General features: G+C 41.7%; 1 protein-coding gene across 1 annotated transcript in view; it reads left to right on the forward strand.

The window, feature by feature from the left end:
- The first annotated feature begins 321 nt into the window (after positions 1-321).
- Positions 322-25,258, forward strand: part of SMOC2 (SPARC related modular calcium binding 2) — a 150,511-nt gene continuing 125,574 nt past the window's right edge. The window contains exon 1 of the mRNA XM_075147915.1: positions 322-756. Within this exon, the coding sequence (XP_075004016.1) occupies positions 322-756 (435 nt within the window). The remainder of the gene's footprint in view (positions 757-25,258) is intronic.

Below are 25,258 nucleotides of genomic sequence, written 5' to 3' on the forward strand. Positions count from 1 at the left end.
GGCAGTGCCTGCGCGGCGGGAGGGCGCCGGGAGAGGAGAGGCTGGGGAGCATCTCCGAGCCGGGGCTGACTCTCCAGGAGCGAGGGAGGGACAGAGAGAGGGAGAAACTACCGCCTCTCCGCTGTACTCCCGTCCCCAAATTTCAAGGGGTTGGGGTGGGGAAAAAGAAAATAGAGGACCTAAGCTGGGACCTCCCAGCGGGAGCGATTGAAAAGGAGCCAAAGCAGGCGTCGGGGGTGGGGGAGCGACATCCCACGGAGAGTCCCCCTCCTCCGCTTCCCGGAGCCGCTGCGTGCCCGCCGCCGCTGCCGCCGCCTCAGGATGTGGGTGCCGCTGCTGCTGCTGCTGCCGGAGCTGCTCCCCGCCGTGCCGGCCCAGAAGCTCTCTGCCCTCACGGTAAGGCCGTCCCGCCGCTGGGCGCTGGGCGCCGGCCGCCCGGCGGGTCGGTCCCCCGGGGCGCACCTGAGCCGGCTGATGCGCTCCCCACGGGCAGCGTGTGGCCGCCCCACGCCCCTCAGCTGCCGGGCAAAGGGCTGCTCCCCGCTTTGGGCGGAGGATGGAGCACCCAGCCGAGGTGGGGAGCTCCGCCGCGGCTTGTCCGGCAACGCGGGGCGCGGCGCGGTGAGCAGCCGGCACTGCCGCCCCTTCGCGTTTCTCCAGGGGAGAGCACGGCCCGTGGCAGCTAAGTGGCAGCTTCGGGCCAATGGTAATGTCCGTGTCAATGCTTTTATTTTCCCGAAGAGGAATAATGCTGCGGTGAGGTCTGCTTTTGGACCGTCTCGGGTTGACCGATTTTACTTTATTTTTAATTATAAAGCGACGTGAAACAAGCCTCCTTGGCTATTCCAGGCTCCATGATGCTAAACATGGAACTCTGCGTAGAGATGGGTGAGCCAATTCATTAGGCTTGCTAAATAAGCCATAACCACTTCGCTAGCCAAGACCTGAGGTTTGCAGCTAATAGCTCAGTTCAGTCTTCTTGTAGAGCTTGCAGTGTTTGCAAAGCTATAATTAATGCAATCTGTAGAAATAAAAACATTTTCCTTAAATGTGTTTTTAAACAAGTGCTTGAGTAAACATAACGGGCAGCGAGTACCCCTTTCAAGCTGTTTTTAAGTGTTTTGGTGAGGGCTGTGCCCTTTAGAGTTTATTATGCTAAAGTTACAGGCAGTTGCAAAGTGAAATAGACCCTATTTTTGTCTAAGTCTTTCAGAAAATTTCTGTAAAATACTGAGAGTTGGTTTTTTCTTTTTTATTTTCTCTTTTCTTTTCTTTTTTCTTTTTTCTTTTCTTTTCTTCTCTTTTCTTCTCTTTTCTCTTTTCTTTTCTTTTCTCTTTTCTTTTCTTTTCTTTTCTTTTCTTTTCTTTTCTTTTCTTTTCTTTTCTTTTCTTTTCTTTTCTTTTCTTTTCTTTTCTTTTCTTTTCTTTTCTTTTCTTTTCTTTTCTTTTCTTTTCTTTTCTTTTTTCTTTTTTCTTTTCTTTTCTTCTCTTTTCTTCTCTTTTCTTCTCTTTTCTTTTCTTTTCTTTTCTTTTCTTTTCTTTTCTTTTCTTTTCTTTTCTTTTCTTTTCTTTTCTTTTCTTTTCTTTTCTTTTCTTTTCTTTTCTTTTCTTTTCTTTTCTTTTCTTTTTTTCTCTTTTCTTTTCTTTTCTTTTCTTTTTTTCTCTTTTCTTTTCTTTTCTTTAGTAGGGGGGATAGGGACATCTCAAGGAGAAATGGTGGTGGGGGATGGCTGAGCTCTTCATACCTGAAATTCTTCAGAAAAAGTTTTGCCTTCTTGTCTAGTTTTTTTTTGGAAATGATTTGTAGATTAGAAGCTGCTAATTGAAAACCCTAAAGGAATGAGTTTGCTCCATGAATTTTATAGTGTGTGGCATTTGAAAGCGTGGGACAGATAAAGTCAAGTGTTTCTCATATTTTACTTTTTAAGAACCTCATTTGAAGCACCCTTAGACTGTCAGGTGATATATACCATTCTACTTAACAGGTCAACATTGCAATTTAATTCCAAGTTCACTTTCACAAACGTGTAAACAGAATTTACAAGAGACTACATGTTATATTCTTTCTTCTGTACATAAAAAAGTTCTAAATATTAGCATGGAAGTAAACTGGAAATGCTACCAAAACTTAATTTGTCCAAATGTGAAGTAAGAGTGATTGTGACTGTTATATCATCTTTAAATGATACATAACTCAAATGATGCCAAAACTTTTTAGTAGATGTATATAAATCACTGCTAAATGTAACTGTCATTCAGCGAGTGGTTGCCTGCCTCACAGAAGGGAAGAAAAATCTGACCAAGAGCACTTGGGCAAACTCTTTAAAAATTAAATGTCATAGACTCATGCAGATGTATTTCACTTCACTGTTAGCTGAGAGATGTCTGAAGTCCCTCTGTTTCCTCTTTCACCCATCCAGAGTGTGTATTGTTCATTTCTCTACCTTATAGTAGTGTGCATCTTTATGAACCGTGACCAGAAAAGTCAATCCTGGTGGAATCCCCACCCTCTGCTACCACAAAGGTAGCGGCTTTGGAGACTTCAAGCTTTCGGACTGAATTAAACTTGAACATTTTGGTAGGGTAGCCGGCCTTGTTAGGGGACTGTAGGTAGTAAGCCCGTGCTAGTTTTTCTGCTGCCTGTGCTCTTCTTACAGAGATGGCTAGCCCATATAAATGGGCTAAATATAAATATTAGCCTACATGAGAAATCCTTGCATAAAATGGGTAATGAACAGTCAGACACCCGTAGGAAGAAAACAACACACACACACCCCCATGCACACATACTTTTTACATCTTCCCGCAAGACTAAACTTTGAATGAGGCATGTTTATTTCTACTATTTGTGTACTTCCCTATTTAAACAACAACAACAAAAAAGCAATGCTATTACAACAACAAATACCACAGCACTAATTCATTCTTTACTCCTGCAGTCATTTTGCTTATAGCTCACAGATTGTATAACCCCTTCCCACATGTACCTTTCTCAAATATTCATGGATAGGATCTGCATAATTATAAGGAAAAACAAACCCAGGCTGGGTAGAAAGACCAAGAATATATATTACTTTTTTTCACCTGCTATGCCAGCGTGTGATGGCAGAGAACTACCATTGTTTTCTACACATCAGATGAAGATTTTCTTTTTATTTGTGGTTGGAAGAATAGCAAAGACAGACCAACATTTTCATAACTAACCAGAGGCCACGGGGACAGAGCATGTTTCACTGTGGACCTGAGTTTCATGAAAACTGTGGGATGATTACGGGTAGAGTGTGCACATCCATGATGGTATCACACTGTCATGGGTATATGGAGCTTGCCAGGTGGTGGTAATATCAGGGCCACAGTCTCCTTAACCACAGTGTTTAATCTGCCATAAGATGAACCTTAGCAACCTTGTAATAAGAAAATTGAAGTTTTTCAAAAGATGACTACATAGATCAGAGGTTTTTTCCTTGCCTGGGTTTTGAACAGCTCTGAGTTCTAAGCAACAAACTGGATGATGCCTGGGCGGGGAGGGGGGTATCAGCGTCTGTCTGGTTTTTTTTTCATCTGTCTAAACAGATTTCTGGGCTGTTTTAACTTTATGTCCTTGCTAACTCCAGAAGCAGAGCAAGTATTACTGTCAGGGAAGACTTCTGGTAGTTTACAGAACTGTATCCCCATATAATTAGGAATAATATTTTTGCATTAGATTTCCTTTGAGCAGAAAACCCCACAACAACCACCTATGTCTATAGTTCAGGTGATATGTGATTTTCAGATGTTGGAAGCTTTGCCATAGTCCAATAGCAAGAAATTATAGAGTTTTCACACAAATAACACCTCCAAGAGATTTCTGATTGCGTGACGGTCTTATGTGACTGCAGGTCTGCAGGTCTGCAGGGACTGGTGAGCATACAGCTTCCATACCTTGATAATAGCCGTCAGGACAATTTCTGGCAGGCAGATGCATCAGAGTAGTCAGCAGGCAGTTGAGATGCATCAGGCACTCTAGAGTCTGGTCCCCTCGTCCTCATGGCTATATCTAAAGTGAGTGTATGAGTGTTGTAACATGTCCCTCTCAGCCCAAACTGTGGACCCAGCCAGAACTCACTTGGGTCCCTGTCTGTGTGCCAGGGTAGAGGAGGAGCATGAGGGGTGCGCTGATGCACACCTGAATCTTTATTGGGGAGCCAGGGTGTGCACCAGGGTCCAAGAGTTTCAAAGTTCTTGTGGGTTCACTGGGATAGCCCAAAGCTACTTTGGGTTTGTACCAATCTTGGCCTCTTGTCGTCAAAAAATACTCTTTGCTAAAGTTGCTCCTAGACTCTTGCCTCCTGAGTAGGAGCATATTGCAATAATAGACAAAGTGAGGGAAAACATAATATTCCAGTTCTGAATTGCTAACTGAACCACAGGGATGCATGGGGGAGGAGAGCATTATTTAGTATTATATTTATTGTTATTTCAAATAAACAAACATTGGCAACAGAACAATGGCTTTCATTCTGGGAAGGTAGGCTGAGAGCTGTCTCATAAGAAACCATGAGATTTGGAGGGACTGTAGCCAATTTGGCTGCTCCTGGTTTTTCCTCCTCTTGTGTCAAATACTAATGTAAAACATTCTTGCATTCCAGAAAATATCTTAAGTAGCCTTGTCCTTTTACCTTGCTTATGCAAAGGCAGGTAATAGTCTGCAATTCTTGTAACACGTTGCAACACTGTATTTTCATTCTGCTCTGTCAGATGCACCCATTCTTTCTGGATGTATGAAACCGATGAGAGCTGAGCCTGATTGGCATATTAGGGGAACAGTCATATCTTGAGGATATAGGTACTTTTGTTTTGAAACACAATGTTGTGAAGAAAGCTCATTTTGTTCCTCGAATAAGTAAGTTTATGACCACTGCACTTACCACCACACTTTGGCATTGTTTATGCTGTATTTTTGGAACCATCAGCTTAGCTTTTATCTCAGTTGCGGTGTTGTGTGTGTGCATGTACTTGTACAAACAATAGGACACAAGTGTTTCTTATTTTAAAATCTTGATGACTTATAACATACCACAAACGATTTAATTTTATTCTTTTAAAGCCTTGCTGAACCATGTGTCCTTCTCAATACAATATTGATCTTAGATCTTACAAAGGAAGAAAGTTTGCTTGAAATCACTTGTTGAAATGAACACCTCTGCCTGTTAAAAGTTCCTTTCATCAGAGGAATGAATATTTCAGGGAACAATTTTTTTCTTTTTCTCCCTTGGCCCACGCTTTGTGAGTATTCAATAGCATTTAATGCGCTGGATAGCTTCCACAACACTCGCCAATACAAGATGGACCACTAAGGTAGTTCAGTAAAGGCAAGCTAAACACAATCAAAGCTTTGCAAGTTAAGGACCCATTTGGATGGCGCCTGCAAACCCAAACATTTGGAAAAGTTACTCTAATTGTGACTCAAAAACCAAGACCATAAATAAAACTGTAAGTGGCTCCAGATCCTAACAGCATTGTTACTGCAAATGGGCATTGGTACAACCAAGGGTACATCAGCTCTGAAAATAAAACACTTTCAACAATGCTTCCTTGCAATAAACTCTCAAGACACTTCTCACTAAAGAAACAAAAACAAAACCTGTGAGGGTTATTATTGAAAGAGTCAGCAAAACTTTTGATCAGGGGTTAGAAGTAATTTTTCTGCATGCAGCCAACATAAACTGTACCTCATGTGAAAGACATAATGGAGATGGCAGGTTGGCTGCACACCCGTAGGATTTTAAAACTAGAAGTGAAGAGTAGAAGTGAATGTGGGTAGGGAGGGAAGAGCAGGATAGGGGAAACACAAAGAAGTAGATCATGCATATTTCGGCCAGTTGTGATGCTTTCGTCCGTCCCCTGTTGCCCACTGAATACCTCGAGGAACAGCCGTGTGTATTCCTTGACAGTCAGCAAACCTCGGGGTTTAGTTCATTTTGAGAAGCCTCCAAAGGTTTAGCTGCTATCCAAAGCCTATCTGAACCGAGTTGGTTTGGAAACGGGCTATGAATCTTTTCAAGATCTGGCTCGCTCAGGACGTTGCTAGTGTTTCCATTTCTTCGGCCAGACCAGCCTCACCACAGGCGCAGCCATTTTCACGGTATTTTGGTACTTCCATTTCCTGTCAGGCCTGAGACCAGGAAGTGCAGAGGCGCCTGAAAATTAAAAACCGAGTAAGCAAGAGTGGGGATCAAAGACCTATTTTTGAACGGCAAATGAAGGTCTGAGTTTGGTTCAGGAGTGGCATTTTTTATCTGAACAAATTCATACGTTCTTGGGGAAGCTGCAGAGTGAATGGAGGTTACATTTTGCAAAAGACTCAGGGATTTCCAAATATTTTGTGTTTTCTTTAGGATCAAAACCCAAATGCTTCTTAATTTTCTGGTTGATTGAATATTGTGTTTTGAGGTAGATTTTTAGAAAGTTTCAGATGAAAGATTTGCAGTGAAGGTCATTTCACAGTGAAAAGTTGGAATGCTTTCTTCAGAAAGAATATAGTCAAAATAGTTTTTGACTGTGTGAATGCTGCCCTCCCCTCCTCTGCCCCTCTACTCTCTTCTACAATAAAATTCTGGTGATGCCAATCATTTCGGTCTCAATGACCCTGTGTATTCTCATGGGATATGCTTCTGTTGACATTTCTCTATACACTTCTGGTTATTAATTGATAATCACTGCCTTCATATTTATCTACAGTGGTAGATAAAACACTTTTCAGTGCAACGCTGGCTGTGAGCCTGAAAGAAGGAAATGCTTCAGGAAAAAACTTACAGCTTACAGTATGCTGACGTTACACAGAATAATTTGTGCCAAAGGAAAAGGAGAGATAACTTAAGATGTAGCAAGAAATTGGCCATAAGCAACGCCTAGTAATTTTCTTCAGGAAAAGAACTGGGCAGAGAAGAGCAGGTATAGCATAAATAACTGCAGTTTTTCCCGCACTTTTTCGATCTTTACCTAGTTACCCTATCTACATAGGGAATTGGTCTGAATAACAGCCATTGGTGTAGTGCAATGGTGTGCATGGGATACAAGGATACAAACTTTGGTTACGGGGAGGTGAAAGCTACCCAAAAGCCTATGGACTGGTATTTAGATTCATGTGGTAACACTTAGTATCAGAGGGCTTCTTAATATGACTTTACCAAATTATGAATGGTCTTCAAAGAAGCAAAGTTAATGTAATGTCACGTCTTACCACAGAATCCATGAAGTAAGTTTGTGTGGAGTCAGTCCCCCAAAATGAAGTTTTAGCCAGTCCTTGCAGAGGAAATTGCCTTGATCAGTTAGTAACTGCCCTTCAGTGAATTTTTTCCCCCTTTCTAATTTATTAGCTTTTAAAAACAACCACTAGTATTTCATCAGCTGCTGAAAACCCAGGCTGATAGAGAATACGTCCTAGAATTCTTGTCAGGATGGAAAGAGAAAACATTTCCTGAAGGTGATCCTTTCCAGCTCTCTCCCTGGCTTGCTTAGTATGCCACTAGAAAACTTGCTCGAGAATGTTTACTTCATACCTATCCAAAACCTAGCTTTTTTTCTTCATTTACTTTAGGCTGCTTGTTCTGTCATCTTCTGAGTCACTAAGTAAAGATCTTTTTTTTCTTTTGTGTTACCTTAAATTTGTTCTGAGGATGTAATAGTATACTTTCCTGTCTTTTAGGCATTCATTTTTAAACCGTATACAAATTAGCTGTCATACATATGCTATAAATCTTTGACTCTCCGTCCTAGAGCACCTAAAGAGTACTTACATGGAAACAAAGAAAAATTCCATTGCTCTGGAATGTTTTTTTTTTATTTATGCCATGGCTGCATGTGGTATTTTACAGATTTTTAGGATACAATTACTGCCATAAAGTGCTCACAGTCTTTTATTCAGGCTAGATTTATCATACATTTATCAATATTTTGACCTTTGTTCAGCATTAAAGCAAGATACTGTCAGTGAATAAGCAGGTGAATGCTCAGGAGAGGTCTGTACATTTTTTGAAATTAAAGCAATGTCAAATAAAGAGTCATTTTAATAGTAATCAGGACGGACTCACTATGATCCTGCAGTACAGAGAAAACCTGCAGATTGTGGGCATGCGTGGATGTTAGGGAAGGAAGGCAATGACTAAGTTTCATTATCTTTCTCCAGCTCTTATCTGGAGTAAAGCAGAGGAGTGGTGGAATTTAGTCTGAATAAAAGTCTGCCATTGAGTCTCATTGCTACTTTGAAGGAGGGAGAGAAGGGGGGGTGACATTTTTGTGCACACACAAACCGTTTAACCGTATTTTAACCATAACATGACTACATGAACAGAAATGCTGTTAAACCAGACGACGTGTCCTAAAGTATCACAGAGTGCAAAGTGTGTGATCTGCCTGGGATCTAGATCATGCAATCTAGCACCCTGCTAGATGCTGCTCTTTACAGTGGCATCTTTCTGCTAATGGTAGAGCTTAGGGTCTGGGACCCCTTTTTGGAGAATACAAGGTGGAAATATGGCATTGGCAGCACATCAGAAAGGCAGTGATATTAAAATGTGAGAATCTGTTCTCAGTGAGGCTGATACTTGCATGCCATGCTGGCTGCAGTGTGCTTGCCTTCATCCTGACTTTCTATAGGCACCAAAACACATTGGATTCCTACTTGGGACAGCGAGGTGAACCTAATGGTCTTAAAAGGAGAGTTACTATCAGAGGCAGGTATCGTAAGGACACGTTGAACATGGCTTCCGAACTGGCTCTGGTTCAGTTGCCTCAGTTAATATATTTGTCCTCATGTCCATATGTGTAGGTGAAGAATTATTTAATGCATTTAATCACAGTATTTTCATCAGTTCTCATTCACTTTAGCATCCACATTGATGCCACTTAGTGCAGCCAAAGGGGTGCCAGTGAAACTGACCCAGGCTCTGTAAGGTTATATTTGTCAAGTGCTGCAGTCACTGTGTGCCACCTTTTTAAGCCAATAGTGCTGCATAGCACTGTTCAAGGCCAGAGAGTAGCCATCATGTGGACTGATGTGCCTGTTAGAGTGAAAAATCAATGTAGCAAATGTCACTTTTTAATGTCTAAATTTCTATCAAATAAATTATATCAATTAAGTGAAACCTGGTCCCAAGTATCCTACATTGTAGGAGAGGATAGCACAAGTTCTAAAGACACCTTTGTCCCTACAAAAGGGTATGGAAAAGACTGGCAAGAAGGAAACTAAAGAAGACTCTGCCTTGACCATATGTTTATTTGTTTAGTAAATTGTCTCTGGTCTGTAGGATGGCTTACTTTTGGGAGGCAGCCATCAAAGACTTCAGAGATGTAAGATAAAAAGCATAGAGGAGGTCTATAGAGATCTTTCTCCATTTCTCCTCTTATCCATTCCGTTGCAAATACTTACATAGCATCCCCGAGGCAGGGAGGTCACCTGTCTTCTTCTACTTTAGGGGTCCACCACCGGAGGGAGTGCAAGAGCAGCACGGTCTGCTCTCTTCCCTCTGGGAAGGGCTGAAAGTAGGGGAATCCCTTGTTTCTCTACCCAGATGGTAAGTCTAGAGTGGAGGAGGGGGAAAACCGGCGACCTTCATTTTTCAGCACTTGCCACTCAGTTGTCCATCACATAGGCTTTCAAACGGGAAAAATGTCAAATGGAAAAAATCTCAACAGAAACTATTGAAAGGTGGAATACAGTTCTGTAAAAAGAAAGTGTCCTTAATGACATGGCTTGCCTTGACACTAATTAATCATTAGCACTGGTGAGAGCTCAGAGCAGGCTGGTGTGGACAAGAGGGAAAACATAGCCTAACGTATGAGCTGCTCTTGACTGTGGGACACCAGGAGGGGTTCAGCCTGCAGAAAGCGCATGGCCTGTTCATTTCATTGCATGTGTCCTTATATTTCTGTTTGCAGCATTTATTACTTGAATTCTGGTGAGCAAGACAAAACAAAGTGGACAACTTATTTTCCACACTGTATTTAATGGGATTATATTTCAGACTGCATCCTCCTGGGAAGGCAGTTTTCAAGCATGTCAAATTTTTGATGGATTTCAGCCTAAGTGGATTTAGTTGCAGATCTGAACTTTGTACAGGAGGTTTTATCTTTCCATCTTATTTCCTCCTTGAAAGGTTCCATAAATTACATTTCTGAAAGAAAGGGAAAGATTTTTTGAAAGAAGTGTTCATTTGGTAAATTGCTCTTCTGTCTAAGTTTCCCCTTTCCAGGTGCTGAATGACTCCCAGAGCAAAAGTTATGTCATTGCTTGGTGATGGACTTCCATTAGTTCACAATAAAATTACAAGGCAATATTAATGCACTGATAATTGATTTCTTTCTGAAGGAAAAATGGCAAAAAGCAGAGCTCAAATGTCTATTTGTGTGCAGCTAGTGCAGTAATTTTCTCCATTGCAAAATGGGTATACAGTGCTGCTCTTCTGAAATGTCAGTTTTGCGTTCACTAGACACAAGACCAGGAGAGGTGCAAGGCAATGAGATAGTCAGATTATTTCCTACTAGATGACAAAGCCAGATCTGACACCAAAATGAAATGGCTTGATTATTGCTGATAGAGATTGCTTTATGCATCTGGGTGGCTGGTGACAAACCCACAGAAGCACAGCACTGCTGGTTTGATAGAGTAACTGGTGAGATAATCAAGATGCACAATACATGTGGCACTGAGGTAAAACCAAAGAAAAGATCTGACAGAAACCCTGCTGGTAGGAGCGAGCCCAGAGGAACTCAAAGCTGACATCCTTTGTGACTCATGGTTTTGACTGGGCTGTCTCTGGCCTCTGCGGATTTTGCTCCAAGCTTCTCCTTCTTCATACAGTTGACCTTCCTGCCTTAGTACGTCTTCTTCCCCAGTGTTTGCATGCCTTGCCTACTTACAGACTGTAAGCTCTTTGGGTTTGTACCATGTTTTGGGCAGAAGACCCTCATTCTTGATTGGCCCTATTGGTCTATCATTGTTATCAAGTTCAATAATAAATAAGAGTAAATCTTGAATGACACCTGCTTATTGACAAGGCTGAACACAAGTAATGGAGGGTACACAAACAGTGGAGTTAATCAGGCAGTGGTGGCCATGGTCTGGTTCTTTACATCTTCTGTGTAGTATCCAAGCTGGCTACTTTGTATTGACTTTCCTTGGGTTTTTTGAAACGAGTCTACCTTTTGTAAAGAACTGGAGCAATCAGTTCAGCACTATAGGAGGAGATGAGCAAAAGGGTCTATTCGCTGGTCTTGACATGCTACTGGCCAAAGGGGATCTGCATAGTGCAGAGGGCCAAGTGTCATCTGCTTGGTATTTCCTGACTTGTGAGAGCTTAGTGTTTCAACCTTATCATTGCCCTAAAGCTGAGGTTCTCAGGCTGTGGTATGTGTTTCCTTTCATGGTGCAAAACTCTTTCTCCCCTAAAGGAAAAAAAGCCCTGAACCAATGCAGCCTGGTCTTTCCTGCAAAGAATAAAGGGAATGTTTGGACGCCTCTTCCTATTTTTGCATGTATCTCAGCATGGAGCTGGGAGCTTCTCTAGTCACTGCCCTTCCCTGCCTTTTCTTGAGGGAGAAGAGAAGATGGGTCTGGATGCAAGATATGCTTCCATCCTGTGGATACAGACCAAAGAGCTGAGAGCTGTTCTTGCTGCTACCTTCACCACCCCTTGAACGTACTCTCTTTTTCTATAGCAGCAGCACCAAGAACCCTCTGGGAAACCTGGCCCAAAGGCTCTCTTGACAAACTCAGAGAGGTGTCAAGCATTATCAAGGAGCACAGATCTTCTTCCTATAGGCTACCTGGGGCTTCAAAATGTTATCCATCAGCTGCAATAAATTTCCTAGATTGCCATCTCCTATCTTAACACTACCCATGTCAGTCATATACATGTATGCAGGGATGGACTATATACATTCCCATGCAATGCTTTCTTCCTTTTGTTTTCCAATGATTATTGGAAAACCCCCATAAAAGGCTAAACTTCCCTTGGGGTTAATAACCAGAATTTCAGATTTTTTTTCCTGAAATTTATGCAATTTGATCTGACCACTTTGATCTGAAATTTTTTTGTTTGTTTGTGTGTTTTGGTCTAAGAAAGGGGATGATGCATAGGAGTTTAGTGTTAGTTTTCATTTGACAAGATTTCTAAGTTGTTAGGTTTTGACTGTGTTGGAGATGCTGCAGGGCAGCTGTGTTTGGTAGTTGATAAATTTGTGTTATCTAAAGACTGAAAAGAACATCACTTCCCTTCAAATCTCATATCAGGTCCACTTCAGGAACTGCCTCAGGCAGTAGTTGTTTTTATTTTAATAGCTCTCTTGATTATCATCCTAAATGATGAGGGAATAGACAGAGCTTTTACTGCTTGAATTGCTTATTGTAATAGGAGCAAGCAAAAAGTTACACAGTTTCTGTCCTTCACACAAAAGTAAATTATTTCTTTAAAACTGCTATGCTGAGTCTTCTCTGCACACCTGGGGGTGAGGAATCTCCAAAGTGAGATTCATTTTACAACCATGTCAGGAAATCACACTAATTTAATACAAGTAAGAAGCAACCAGAAATGTTCAATGAAATTAGGTGGTTACAAATAGGACTAGTCACATGCAAAAACTCACTATTTCCACCTGACAGCAATTAAACCAGTGTCAGAGATGCAAAGAAATTCCCTCAAGGGATCTTCGTATAAATGAGTTAAACATTAGAAAGAGTGTGCGTGATGGATGGAGAAGCTTGAGAGAAATGACAAGTTTATCAAAGCTGAAGGGGGTCACAGTTCATATTCTACAGCTATTTTGTGGTATGCAGGATGTCTCTCAGGAAGAGCCCACAGCTATCTGCTGTCAGCAACAGCAAAGCAGGTGTGCGTGTGTGTCTGAGAGAGGCAGAAATAGATGCTTTCTATTTCTCATACCTGATGTTTCTTGTTTGAATATAGGTCAACGCCATTTAAACCTTTGTGGTTATTTTTTATTGTTTCTGTTTTTGCTAGAACACTACTGTTTAGTGGAGTGACATTTAGAAGTTGTTAACAAAGTATAATTGGAGCTGATTACTTAATTTTGTATCAGTTCTTTGTGACTGTAAAATGGCCTGAGGGCTGCATGTGTCACATCCACACATTCTGTGTCCTGCATTGTCTGAAAAGTGGTGGGATGTGTGCCAGGTGTCTGCAAGGCAGTTCAAATAGCGGAGAAGCGTGGGTGAAGGCAAGTGAGATGGTTTGCCCCCCTAGTACACCGTTTTGAGAGATCAGAAATGATTCTGCCTCACCCTGCTGCAGTCCTTCCTGATAGAGGGGGGGTCACAATCGCAGCTTCTGTCCTGGCCCTCTGGAATATCAGTTTGCTTTTGTACACCCTCATGGGACTTGGAGAGCACAAGCACCTGAGACAGGCACTCAACAGAAGTAAGTTTGGAGCTCTCCGATTGTGTCATGTGTGTCATGGATAGAGGAGCTGCAGGTGCAGCTGTACATGGGTGCCAGAGGGTTTGTACGATGGCAATTCAAGTACTCCATACTCTTTATAGTGTGTCCAACCTTCTGCACTACATCCTCCTGAGTCCAGTGGGAGTTTGAGCAAAGCAAAGTTGGACATGTGTCTGTCCTCGACTCTGGAACAAGGGAAACTTTATTTGCTCTCCTGAAAGGAATGAAGGAGAATAAACTTGGCTATGGGTCTCCCCTATAAGGGCAGGAGCGTGCAGAGGAGCTTGGAGATGATTGCAGTATCTGAAACTGATACTGTCAATGAGCGTGTTTGGATGTGAAGCCTCAGAGAGGTGATAAAATTTCTGTCAGTCTGTACGTGTCTGGGTGGTCGGGCTGTTCATATCCATGCCCCTCGAATAAAACAGAAACAGGTTGTCAGCTTTTTGTACATATAGGCAGAAGCTGATCAACAGAAGGATACTGCTGGGCATATACTGTACAGAGGAATGGCACAAAATCACCTCACCCTGCTGTCTGTTGCTACCGAGTGGAATTTACTTTTTTGAATCAACCTTGTCATCATATTTGTGCTTCTTACATATTGTTGTCAAATGCGTATTGAGAGAAGGGGTTAAGGTAGTAGAGTGATTGATAGTAGTTAAAGGATTAGTCAGTATAGGCATGTTGTGAAACTTTATGCATATGCAACACTTTGCTGTATATATTTATGGTGAGTGCCGTGTTGGGGCGCGCACGACTTTGGTGGGACTACCCCCCGTGCTGCCGAGCGCTGAATAAACATACTTTACAATCTCATAGATTGTGGAGTCCGGTTTCCGCAAGTCAGTATGACTACAGAACTTAAAGTTCCATTGAAACAGCCACTAATTTGTGAAATAAAACTTGTTAAAATAATGTCTACCTTTCACTCTGCAGGGCAAATATAGCTCACTGTCTTGACAGGAGGTTGATAAGTTGGAGCTAAATCCCACATCCACCAAAACCATTATTATAAGACTCTCAATCCTTTTTTTTTGTGAAAATCACAGTTTTGATCTTGGAAGCAAGGGGAGAATCTCTTCTGAGACACAGCCATTCTTAAATGACATGCTGTATGATGGCTCCAAGAACTGTTCTGGGAGCCAAAGATTGGCTGAAAGATACCTGGAAGTGGTGGAGGCACTGGCTTAGGTGAAATAGAAGAAGTGAGCAGAACCTGGAAGAGGCAGTAATCAACATCAGCAGAATGGGAAGCTGTACTCATCCCAAAAGGGCAGGAAGAAAAAAGCTCAGGTCTCACTATTTTTTCTTTTTCCTTTTTTTTTTTCCTTCCCCAAGAACAGTATGTTTGTTCCAAAATAAAATGGGCTATAAATAAAATGGACTCATTTTTATAAAGTTCTTTTCTTACAAGCAAGCTATAAGGCAATCTCTAAAGGTTTCATATTACATCAGAGTCACATCATTTAATCTGCATATACAACTCTGTTAAATTAAAGCTAAGGCCATGTATGTGTGTTGTTCATCAACACAATCATTAAGAAAACTCATGGAACTGGGAGTACTAAGGTACCTGTTATTCATTCTGACTGCATTATATAGGCAAGCACATTCAGTGTGCATTGGTTTCATGAGGTACTTTGTTTTCCAAGCTCACACCTCTCCATCAGTCCTGCTGTCTCCTCATGGCCTGGAATCCTGCCTGAGCTTGATTGCGATACGTAAGGTGAGGCTCCTGCTGCTTACCTGTTGCTACCTTAGCTGAGAACCTGCCTTGTTGTCCAGAAGTGTTTGCGCATTGTGTTAAAACTCCTTCTGCAGATTGCATATGAAAGCATGCAACGTGGGAGTTTGTATTTTCAACAGCCAGCCCCTGTCTTAGTGACTGTATGATGCATGAAACTAGTTAATGCTGCTGTTTTCAGTTAATGTGGCCAGTACTCCCTCATGTCCATTAACTTGAAGCTGTGAATGGTGCTATGAAATGAAGGGTTGGTCTTTCAGTGTACGGGTCACTTGCGTTATTGTTGCAGCACATTGATCAGGGTTTTAAGCTTTTTCTAGCCCAGAGATCTCTGCTGCTCACTGTTTTGCTTTCTCAAACAGCTGTTGACTGTATGCTGTCTCTCACATAGACTTTTTTCTTCATCACGCTTTTCATGTCAAAGGTGAACACCATTGCACTATTGCTATTTCATTTTCCAAATTGCATTAGGATCTGTGCCATGGGAATCCATTTAACTGTTATGGTGTTCAAATACACTGTAACTTGAATCGAACACTTGGCAGATTTAGCCTGATGGACTGTGAATCCAGATGTTATCCTTCTTCTGCTCATCACCTAATAAAATACATACCCAGTACTTTGTTACCCTAGGGATAATTTGTCAGTGACACTCAGCTTCATTACGGATGCTTCTCTTACCCCTGCGGAGGGTGGCAGATCTGTCCGGTGGAGAAGTGCAGTTCCACTGTATGTAGTAGGTCATTTGGGAGTTTGTTTGGGGACCCCTTCCTCCTAGAAAGCGTATATTAGGGCTTGGGAGCTAGTCCTGAAGCTCTGGTAATGGCCAAATACGTGACAGTGTGCCTACAATGCCTCTCAGAACCAGAGGAGACAGGTTTGCTTCAAAAAAAAAAATGGGCAAATATTTCTGCTTCATTCCTAGGTGACTGGTAAATCACTGCTGCGTTTCTGATTGATGGCTGAGACTAAAAACAAGCTTACAAGTGAGGCACAGTTACAGTTGCCCAGTTGTTCCTGTTTATTTACCATCATCTCTGTAAAGCCTAGTTCTTTAGGAGCCAGTGGAAACTGAGTTGGTGAAAAGGATGGTTCCCTCACCTACTAAAAGAGCATTTGTGAAACGCCAAAAAAGATATCAGCTATAAGATGGGCTGAAAAAATAGGGAGAGAAGAGTCACATGTATCCAAAGATAGGTGCATATATATTCAAAGGATCAAAAAAGAATGTTTTAATCAATATCATACATGAGATAGCCATCTAGCTCCAGGCAGTCTAGAGAAAATGCTCCCTTCTTGCCCACGTCATGTACATGCATGTACTGACTCCTTTGTTTGGTTTTTGTTTGTTTGTTTTTAACTTATTTCCTTCTCTTATGGATAGATGGCTTTTTGTTATCTGAGATTTAAAAATAATTGTTATCAATAACAAAACAAGTGAAGCCTCTGCTAGCCAATCTGATTAGCTGAATGGCTAAATGTTTTCTTTCATGATAAGAATTCTGTAAGCAAAGCTACAAGTGATTAAAAACTAAATTAGCATAAAGAGGGAAGGAACAGGGAAATTTGGGCAAATGATTTAAAAGATTTTTTAAAAGGCAATTTGCGTATGGAATGTTGCATTTTTAAAGAGAACATTTCTTAACAAACAGCTCTTCTGTTTGAAAGTTTTTTGTAAACTTTGTGGATTTTATTGAAATCCTAGGTTTATAGTGCTGGTGTTCTTAAAGAGACGGAGAAGTAGTCATTATATTGTACTCTAGAAATGTGTAGTAATGCAAAGGAGTTTTGTTTCCGAAAAGAGCTGACAGAAGATAAAAGTGCAGGAAATCTAGCAATTTTTGAGTAGAAGGGGTTTTTAATCAGAAAGAACTTCAAGCAGCTGTAGTATTTCATGCATACTGTAACATGGATGCAACTACAGGTTACTATAGTTATGTGTATAGTTTTGTGGTGTATCAGTAAGCATAGCTAAACAGGAACTAATACAGTTTTAAAAGTTTCATGAACTGAGTCCACATCTATAGAAATTTAAAGATGTGATTTGGGGGATGTCTCCAAAGATCCATTCTTCAAACATGCCTTTGAAAAATCCCAAGCTATTTCATTTATGTATTTTTTAAAGGTATCTTTGGTGTTATATAGAGAATTACTTTTCACGTTGCTTGTTTCATTGGGTAAGCAACAGTTCCTTTACGTTTATATCACTTGCATGATCTTAGTGTCACAGTGACCTTACCCATATCAAAATCTTTAGTGTCAAAATAGTCCAATCTTACAACTGTCTTCTCTAATTGCCCTAATGTCAAAACATCCCTATAACCCAGTCTAAATACATTTGAATCCAACAAATTAGCACATGTAAGGCTTTTTTCTCATATTATTCAATTAAAAATGAATTCCCCTTCCTCAATCCAAAGCAAATCATTACACATCCCTCTCGGGGGACCAATTCCTTTCTACTTGAACCACTACAACTGCCAAATCCCTCTTAATATGGTAAAAAATGCAATGTAAAAGGCAAGCAGTCTACACTAGTGTCAGGTGCTGTGAGGACCAGGGAGTGGGAGCAGCGGGGGTTTCCCGTGGGCAGCCAGAGCCCGTCCCACCCCCCAGCCAGGAGCAGGGCAGCCGGGGGGACCAGGGCAGCCCCAACACTGCGCATCGGGCATCTCCCTGGGGATGGGCTGATGTCAAGCTGGGAATTCACCCATAGGTTGGGGTCTGGATGTGCAGAACCCACGGTGAAGCTGCAACGTGGCGGGAGCAGTGGATCAGGCAGAGGCCAAGTGGCAAAAGTTTGGCTGAAAAGTAGCTCCCATGGGCAGGGGCCAGCCCCATCTGGGTTGTCCCCCCCCAGCGCTGCCTGGGAGCATCTCCCCAGGGACACCAGGAGAAGGAGGCTGCCGCAGCTGTGCTGTCTCTCCGTTGACCCTGAGCCCAGGCAGCCAAACTTTTTTGAGAGGCGTGCTCTTGGGGCTCATACACAGCCAAGCCAACACAGCATTTAAGTGCTACAGTCCAGAAGGCACCCTAAAAATAGCTGTATAATCTGCAAAGTAATTCTTTCAACGAAAAATCCTAGCAACCAGATTTTTAATGTGGAAAAGGTGACAGAAACCAACTTAAAGCAAGCAGAGGCAAAGCCGTTGTTTCCAGTTTTACAGGACAGAAACTGTGTTGGTTAGTGGCAGTAAACCCCAGTAAACCACCTCTTCATTCCAGTTGGCATTGTGTAGCATTGTACTTTGTATAATACAGATTTTATAGCTTTAAATTGCTACGAAATATACAGGCAATAGAGAAAATAAACCTCTGATTTAATCACATATGTTATACTGAAGTTCCTTTGTTATTCATGAATGAAGACTTTTCCCTCGGAGAAGGAGAATCACAAACAAGAAGATAAGCACAATACCAAACCTAAGGATCCCATCATCCTCCAAGTCATGAAAACAGACTGAAGGGAGAACCTGGGGAAATGAACCCTATGATGTGAGTGTAAGAAACTGTAGAAAAATGCAACTATCTGCATAGAGGACTGTCTCAGACAGACTGTGGAAGCAATGTGTGTCCAGCAGTCTTAGAGCTCATCGCCCAGTATGTCTAGAGAGCACTAGTCTTTGTAGGTTCCCACATCATATTGAATGTTTTTGCAAGACAGCCGTTACTAGGCTGTTGACCACTGATGTTGATATATCTGACATGATAGCCAGCACGCAGATAAAGTTCCCCCATCCACAATCTCCTCGGGTGTGGGCTGGAGCAAGGTATAACAGGAAATGAATAAATTGATTTCCACATTGCTTTCCCTGTTTTCCACACCATATAAGCTGAAAAGTGCAAGTGAAAGCATGGGTAGGCTGCCAGAGACAGAAGCTGCAGAGGGGACATGTCCATGTCTGTCTGTGTGCATGCCTGTGTACGTGTATACGGGTGAAGGAAGCAGGATGGATGCTTTGTGACTGTTTCTGCGCTGCACAGCTGAGTATTGTGCAAACACTCCTGAGTTGTAGGAGACCACATAGCTCAGCGTAACTGGGTTATCATGGCACAGCGCCCAGGCTGCTTTGGCTTTCAGAGCCATGCAACATTGGGTAAACATACCCACCTACATCAACACTAATGTGGCAGTGCAGTTCTCCACCAGGCAGTGCAGGGATGCCTTAGATTACTGTGCTTATTAATCATCAGATAAATTTTTCAATGTTTTCAAATTTCAGAAGACTAAACTGAATAAGCAAGTTGCGGGTAACTAACAGACGTGACTTGCCTTCAGATGTTCAGCCCAGAAATGCCTAAGTGAAATCAGTTTCTGTTATCTTGCAAGGTCTGGTCAGAAATAGCTGTGGGACCACAAGAACTGATCTCGTGTTGACAAAAGATCAAATTTCATGCCTTGTATTTGCAGTTATGAAACAAAAGGTGCTTGCCAGCATCAGCTTTTCTGAGACAAGAAGAAAACTCTGAGGGACACTTCCTCCTCACTGGAGAAAGAAAAAAAGAAACAAGTATTCATTTCTCATTTCTTTCTCTAACAGAAGTGATATTTTTATTTTTCCATTCTTACTTTACCATATCAGGATTTTTTTCTGGACTTTAGGAGAAGCCTTTACACTGAAAGCATTTGCAAAGTAATTTGTGTTACTGTCATATCTGGCCATAAGGGTGGACACTAAATCAAACTCAGTTTCAGGATTTGTAGAAGATTTTCCATTCATAGTTAATCCCTTTGATCAACTTGAATGAATAAAATGATAGGAAGAAATTTTGCAGTTGTTTTGGAAATTTTCATTGCTAACTGAATTTTTTTGGTGCAGAAGGCTCCTTTGATGTCTTTCTTGGGGATAGGCATTATGCTTTGTGACTGTTTCTGCGCTGCACAGCTGAGTATTGTGCAAACACTACTGAGTTGTAGGAGAAGACCGCATAGCTCAGCATAACTGTGTTATCATGGCATTAGCCATGGATAGGCATTAGCTCATGAAATGATTAAAGGTTTTATACAGGAGCTACTTGGTTAAGAGTATATGTGGGGACAAAATTGCATCAGTAAGTCCTATCTGCCTTCACAACAAATGTATTAACCTTGAGTCATTCATCCAGTTCCTCACTGAGATTCTCTTTAAGTAGTGCAGATTTTGTCACCTCATTGCAATAGCCTTGTTTTTTAACATAATGTAGTTAGAGCTATACCTTTTCATCAACACACACTTTTGGGTAGCATATCAAATGGAGTGATGATACGGATTTAATGGCGGAAGAGAGGAATAAAACCTATTTCCCATTTGCACCAGTTCCATTTCATGGAGATCTGCTGCAGCTGTGCCACTAGCTAGCCCTCTTCCCTGGCCTTTTTGTAGCTGGTGGTGCCAGGGAGTCTGATATATTAGCCTGGGAGGGGTCTGGATGAGCTGTTTGTAAAGCTGAAGTGTAGGGAAGGGGCTAGTCTATCAACAGATGTTTACCTAAATACCGTGTGGGGTATTGGCTCTCAGCTGCTGTTTTGCACAGTGCTGCTGATGACAGAACAGACTGCGATTTCTCAGATAGGCTTTCAGTGGGTTGTTTCTCTGTGACTGGCAGTTTATATCTGCTAAGGGAACAGCTTCTTTTGGTGCCAAGATCCGTGGGTAGTGCTTGTAACCTAAATAATCAAGGCAATATTTCGTATGTTCTGGTTTGAACTAAGTGTTCAGGCTGGAAACAAAATCTCGTGGAGAGACCACACTTAATGAAGGCTGTGCTTAAGGCTGTGGCTCTTCTCAAGGTGACTTTAAAATAATTTTTTGCCTAATAGGAAAGGACCATGTGCCCTCCCTCTGCTCTCCAGAGCTGGAAGCGACCTGGGTGCTGCAGCTCTGAATAGGAGTAGTGACCTGTTCCTCCCATACCTTGTATGCCTTCTGCAGGTGCTGTCTATGATCTGTTGTACAGCACTAGCAGGCTGTAATTCAGGAAACAGTTTAACTCGTCAGCTCACGGTTGCAACAGGGAGGGAATTGAGAGGGTCAAAAAAGCATAATGTTTCTATCCCACAGGAGCCTTGAAAATATAGGTTGATATCCTGTCTGGGAATTAAACACTTTCTTCTCACGATGCCATCCAGTGTCTTTTAGGCCCTTTACCGTGCAGTGGTCTCCCCGAGGAGAATGTCAGTTTTGGTGGTCTCAGTGCCTTCTTTGTTGCCATTACTGTACAAGCCCTGAGTAGCTATTTGACCATGTGGGTGCCGCCTGAGCCCTTCTTGCTTTGTGCTACCTAAAGGGAAGGCATCCCATGCAGTGAGGTTTCGGAGGGGGGCAGCTCCCTCTGCAGAACCGTTGCAGCCACCTCCATGCCCTGTCCTGTTCACATCTAACGTCTTCAGGGCAAAGATCTCTGTGTGTGTGTGAGGTAAGGTTTTCTCAAGTGGAAGGTTGTGAACTCCTGTGAAACTCCTGGAAGTGCTGTTGTGAGATGGTCTGTGTACCCCTCTATGGCAGCAACAGTGTCAAGGATGCTGGTCAGCTGTGTTGGTTGGTCTAGTTTAACCTGGTGGAGGGAGCTGTTGAAGTCCTGCTTGTGAGATGTGGAGGAGACGTGAATTAGTTGGAAAGAAGAGTTGAGAAACAGCCCATCCTCTCAGGGACTTCCAAACTAAGTGCCTCTGTCAAGCTGTTTTGGCCTAGAAGCAGTAGAAGTCTGTGGCTATCTGGCAGGAATAACTGAGAATTTCTCCACCTCTTTGTCCAGAGGAAATTGAAATTCTTCAACCTCGCCTTTTTGGTTTAGATAATCTGAGGATAAAGCTCTGCTGCCCATGTAGTACTCCCTCAGGGGGATCAATGGGATGGAGAAGAGGATTTGTTAGGCAGCTAGTTGTGTCACTCAATTTGAGCAACCAGCACGAAAATCTTGTATAGTGGTGAGGTGAAAAAGACTATGGAGCTGAACTTTAGGATGGACTTGATGCCAGCGTGCATGCCATAATATAACCTTGGCGCTCAGAGCTTCGTGGTTGCTCTCAGAAGATGGAATTTTCCTGCACTAGCGCTGTGTGGGATTCATTCCACAACTTCATGGTTGGAGGACTAAATGTCACCCCCCTTTCTGGGGATGGTGGGAAGGGGAGCATGTGAAGAATGTTGAAAAGATGTTCTCTAAACCACATAATAGAAACAATGGAAAAGGGAAGAGTTACAGCTCAAGCCATTATATCCCCTGTGTATGTTTCTGTGAGTTCACCCAAAATTACTGTGGACACAGTGCCAGTATTCTTAGCTTAAGCTACTGCTGTGTATTTAAGTTACATAGTCCTTGTTGAACACTGAGGTGTCCTGTATCAGTGAATTTGCAGCACATCTCCTGAAAGGGAACTCTGGGGAATTCTGCTGAATGCCAGCCCCTCTACATCCCTCAAGCCCCTCACCTTTTATTGTACTGTTGTGATAAAAGCCGCTGTGTATGTACATTAGATAACATGAGGAAAATTATTCCCTGTTATAGCAGTGAATCTTTATTTAAATTGAAGTGGTTGCACAGCTGCAACTTGGAAGAGTTGGACCTATAGTATTTACAGATGGGATCACAGTGATGGCTTAGTGACATCTGCTATATATTTTGTCTTTTGTGAGATGCTGCTATGTTCAGTGATGATAGGCAGCATTCCTCAGTGATTCTTGATGTGCCCTTATTATTCAGCTAGTAGTCAAACTGTTCAGCTACAAGGATGAAACTAAAAATAATTAAAACACCCTAGAAGATCCTATATTGAATAGGGACTTTGACCATAGGAAAAATGTACAATGTTCTAAGGTGCCTGAGGATGAAACATGCACCTGTCCTGAAAGATGGATGTCTTCAGAAAAGACAATTAACGCTTTCTGGTCTGTGCTTATTTTAGGATTGGGAGAACAAATGCTACTGAAGGTTGTATTACAAATGGGTCCTTGCAAAAGTTCATCAGCCTCTTCAGTTTTCTTGTCTGTTAATAACAGAGGAGATCCACATCCAACTGGCTCATGCTTTCAGCATGAAGGTCTTACCTGTTTGAGAAGAAAGGCACTATTGTTAGCAGCACTTTACTGACTCCTGTAAACTGGATTGAGCTCACTAGTTCAGAAAAATGCTAAGATTGTGACCATGGAGCTCTTCTGTTAATAGACTCTAAAAAGGACAAAGCACAGGATAAAGTAGTAAATTGTTTCTTAGTCTCTTAGGCTGCTAGGAAAATTCCTGAAGCTGAGTATTTTCAGCACAAATTCTATCACCTGCACTAAAAGACATCAGCTGAAATACCATAATATAGTTTAAGTAATTTCGAGCTTCCCTGGATTCAATTCAGGCCTACAGTTTATAAAAATCTCAGGTGATGCCTGGCTTTTAGCAATAACAAATTGCAAAATAAAGACAAAGAGGATTTTCATATAAGTTATTACAAGAGCAACCAAAAGTAGATGGGGATGCCTGTCTGTGCTGAATCTACAGTTCAGAGAAGGTTTAAATCTCGAAATGAAATGATGCGTAATTCATTGTGTTCAGGTCTGGTTTTCCACAGGTGCAGTGTGTGTTGCTGATGCTTTTCCTTATTTAAGTATAACAAGTAGCCATTGGTTGGGCAAAATAATCTTGGACACTGATCTCACCTGGAAACTTTCAACTCCTGACCCTGGAAAGAAATGTCCTTGAGTTACCAGTCCTGAAAAAGGGATGCTTATTTATCTTTTGTTTATCCCAGTGAATGTGTCCTATGGTCCTTTGAACATACTAATCAATCTAGCTAATGATTTAGACTTTAGTGAGCCAAATGATTTTAAAACACAAGCTGCAAATCTCTCTTACTGTATCTGGTAGGTAGTTATGTTCCCATTGAGACAATAGCACAGTGTAGGGAAGGTTGTCAACTTACTATAGTAAAATGCTCAGACCTTGAGGATTATTTTCAGTACCACTGATCTGAATTATGTAACTTGCAAGCAAAATCAATAGCTGCATATGCTGATGTAGTTTACGATGGCTTGGTACAGAGTCCAAAACCCAGAATTAACAGAAAAACTGACATTTACGTAGAGATGGGTCTTCTGAGTCGAAAAGGTAGCTGCAGTGTATAAGGCTCTTCTCCACGCAGGATAACTCAGATGAACTATTCCACTTCATGGTTGGGTTTTTGCAGGTGGCACACTGACAGTTTTGGAAATATTGTGATTTGCGCCCATCAGTCACAGACATACCTGGGACTCCACTTCCCTGATCCTCTGAACCACAATAAAAGACCATAGAAATTTTTGCTTAGTCAGTTGCTGTTAGCGGGTGAATTCATCACTGTAGCTTTATTCACACAAAAGCAGTTAAGAGTCTCTCGTCTGTGCCAGAGTGAAGAATCATTGCAGATATGCTTGCTTGGGTTTTCATAACAAATGCTTATCACCCTTAAATGTAGAAAGAAAATTCCAAGCAGCCAGAGGTCAGAAAAATCAAAATCAACTACTTCTAGAAGCCTGTATTTTATCTCTGTGTATTCTCTTAAGATACAGCTGGGTTGACAAAGGGTGCTCTGGTCTTCTTGGAAACAGTTGACATTTTCCCACTTATTTCAGTATATTGGCTTGAAGTTTTTAATCAACCTCCAAGTGTTACTTGCAGCTATAAATCAAATATAGGTGAATATTCCCACTCCTACCTAATGGAAATAAAGTTACTTCCTACTTTCTAACTACCTGTTTGAAGAAAGTCACTGATAATTAATTCAGTTTACTGAATTCACTCTCTGGGTAAAACAATACTTCCCTCCCTGCTCCCATAGTAAACAATCTGTTCTTTACTGGAACTGAACAACAGCATACCTAAGTCACAGAAACAATCTAATTTTTCTATAAATCTGACTTTGTATGCTTTTCTTGTATTTAATATAAGAATAAAGGATGGGTAGTAGTAAAGCAAATTTCCCATGCGCTTCCTTGACAATGTGACCTTGACTCAGATACCCTTTAACTGAAATAGTTGAATCCCCAAATCTTTCTAGACTCAGGGTTTTTTGGTGAGGTGACTGTAGCGGAGCATATGGTTTGTATAAAAAAAACCCCAAAAAACCAAA

This window comes from Calonectris borealis, chromosome 3 (genome assembly GCF_964195595.1).
Source record: "Calonectris borealis chromosome 3, bCalBor7.hap1.2, whole genome shotgun sequence".
Classification (NCBI taxonomy): Eukaryota; Metazoa; Chordata; class Aves; order Procellariiformes; family Procellariidae; genus Calonectris; species Calonectris borealis.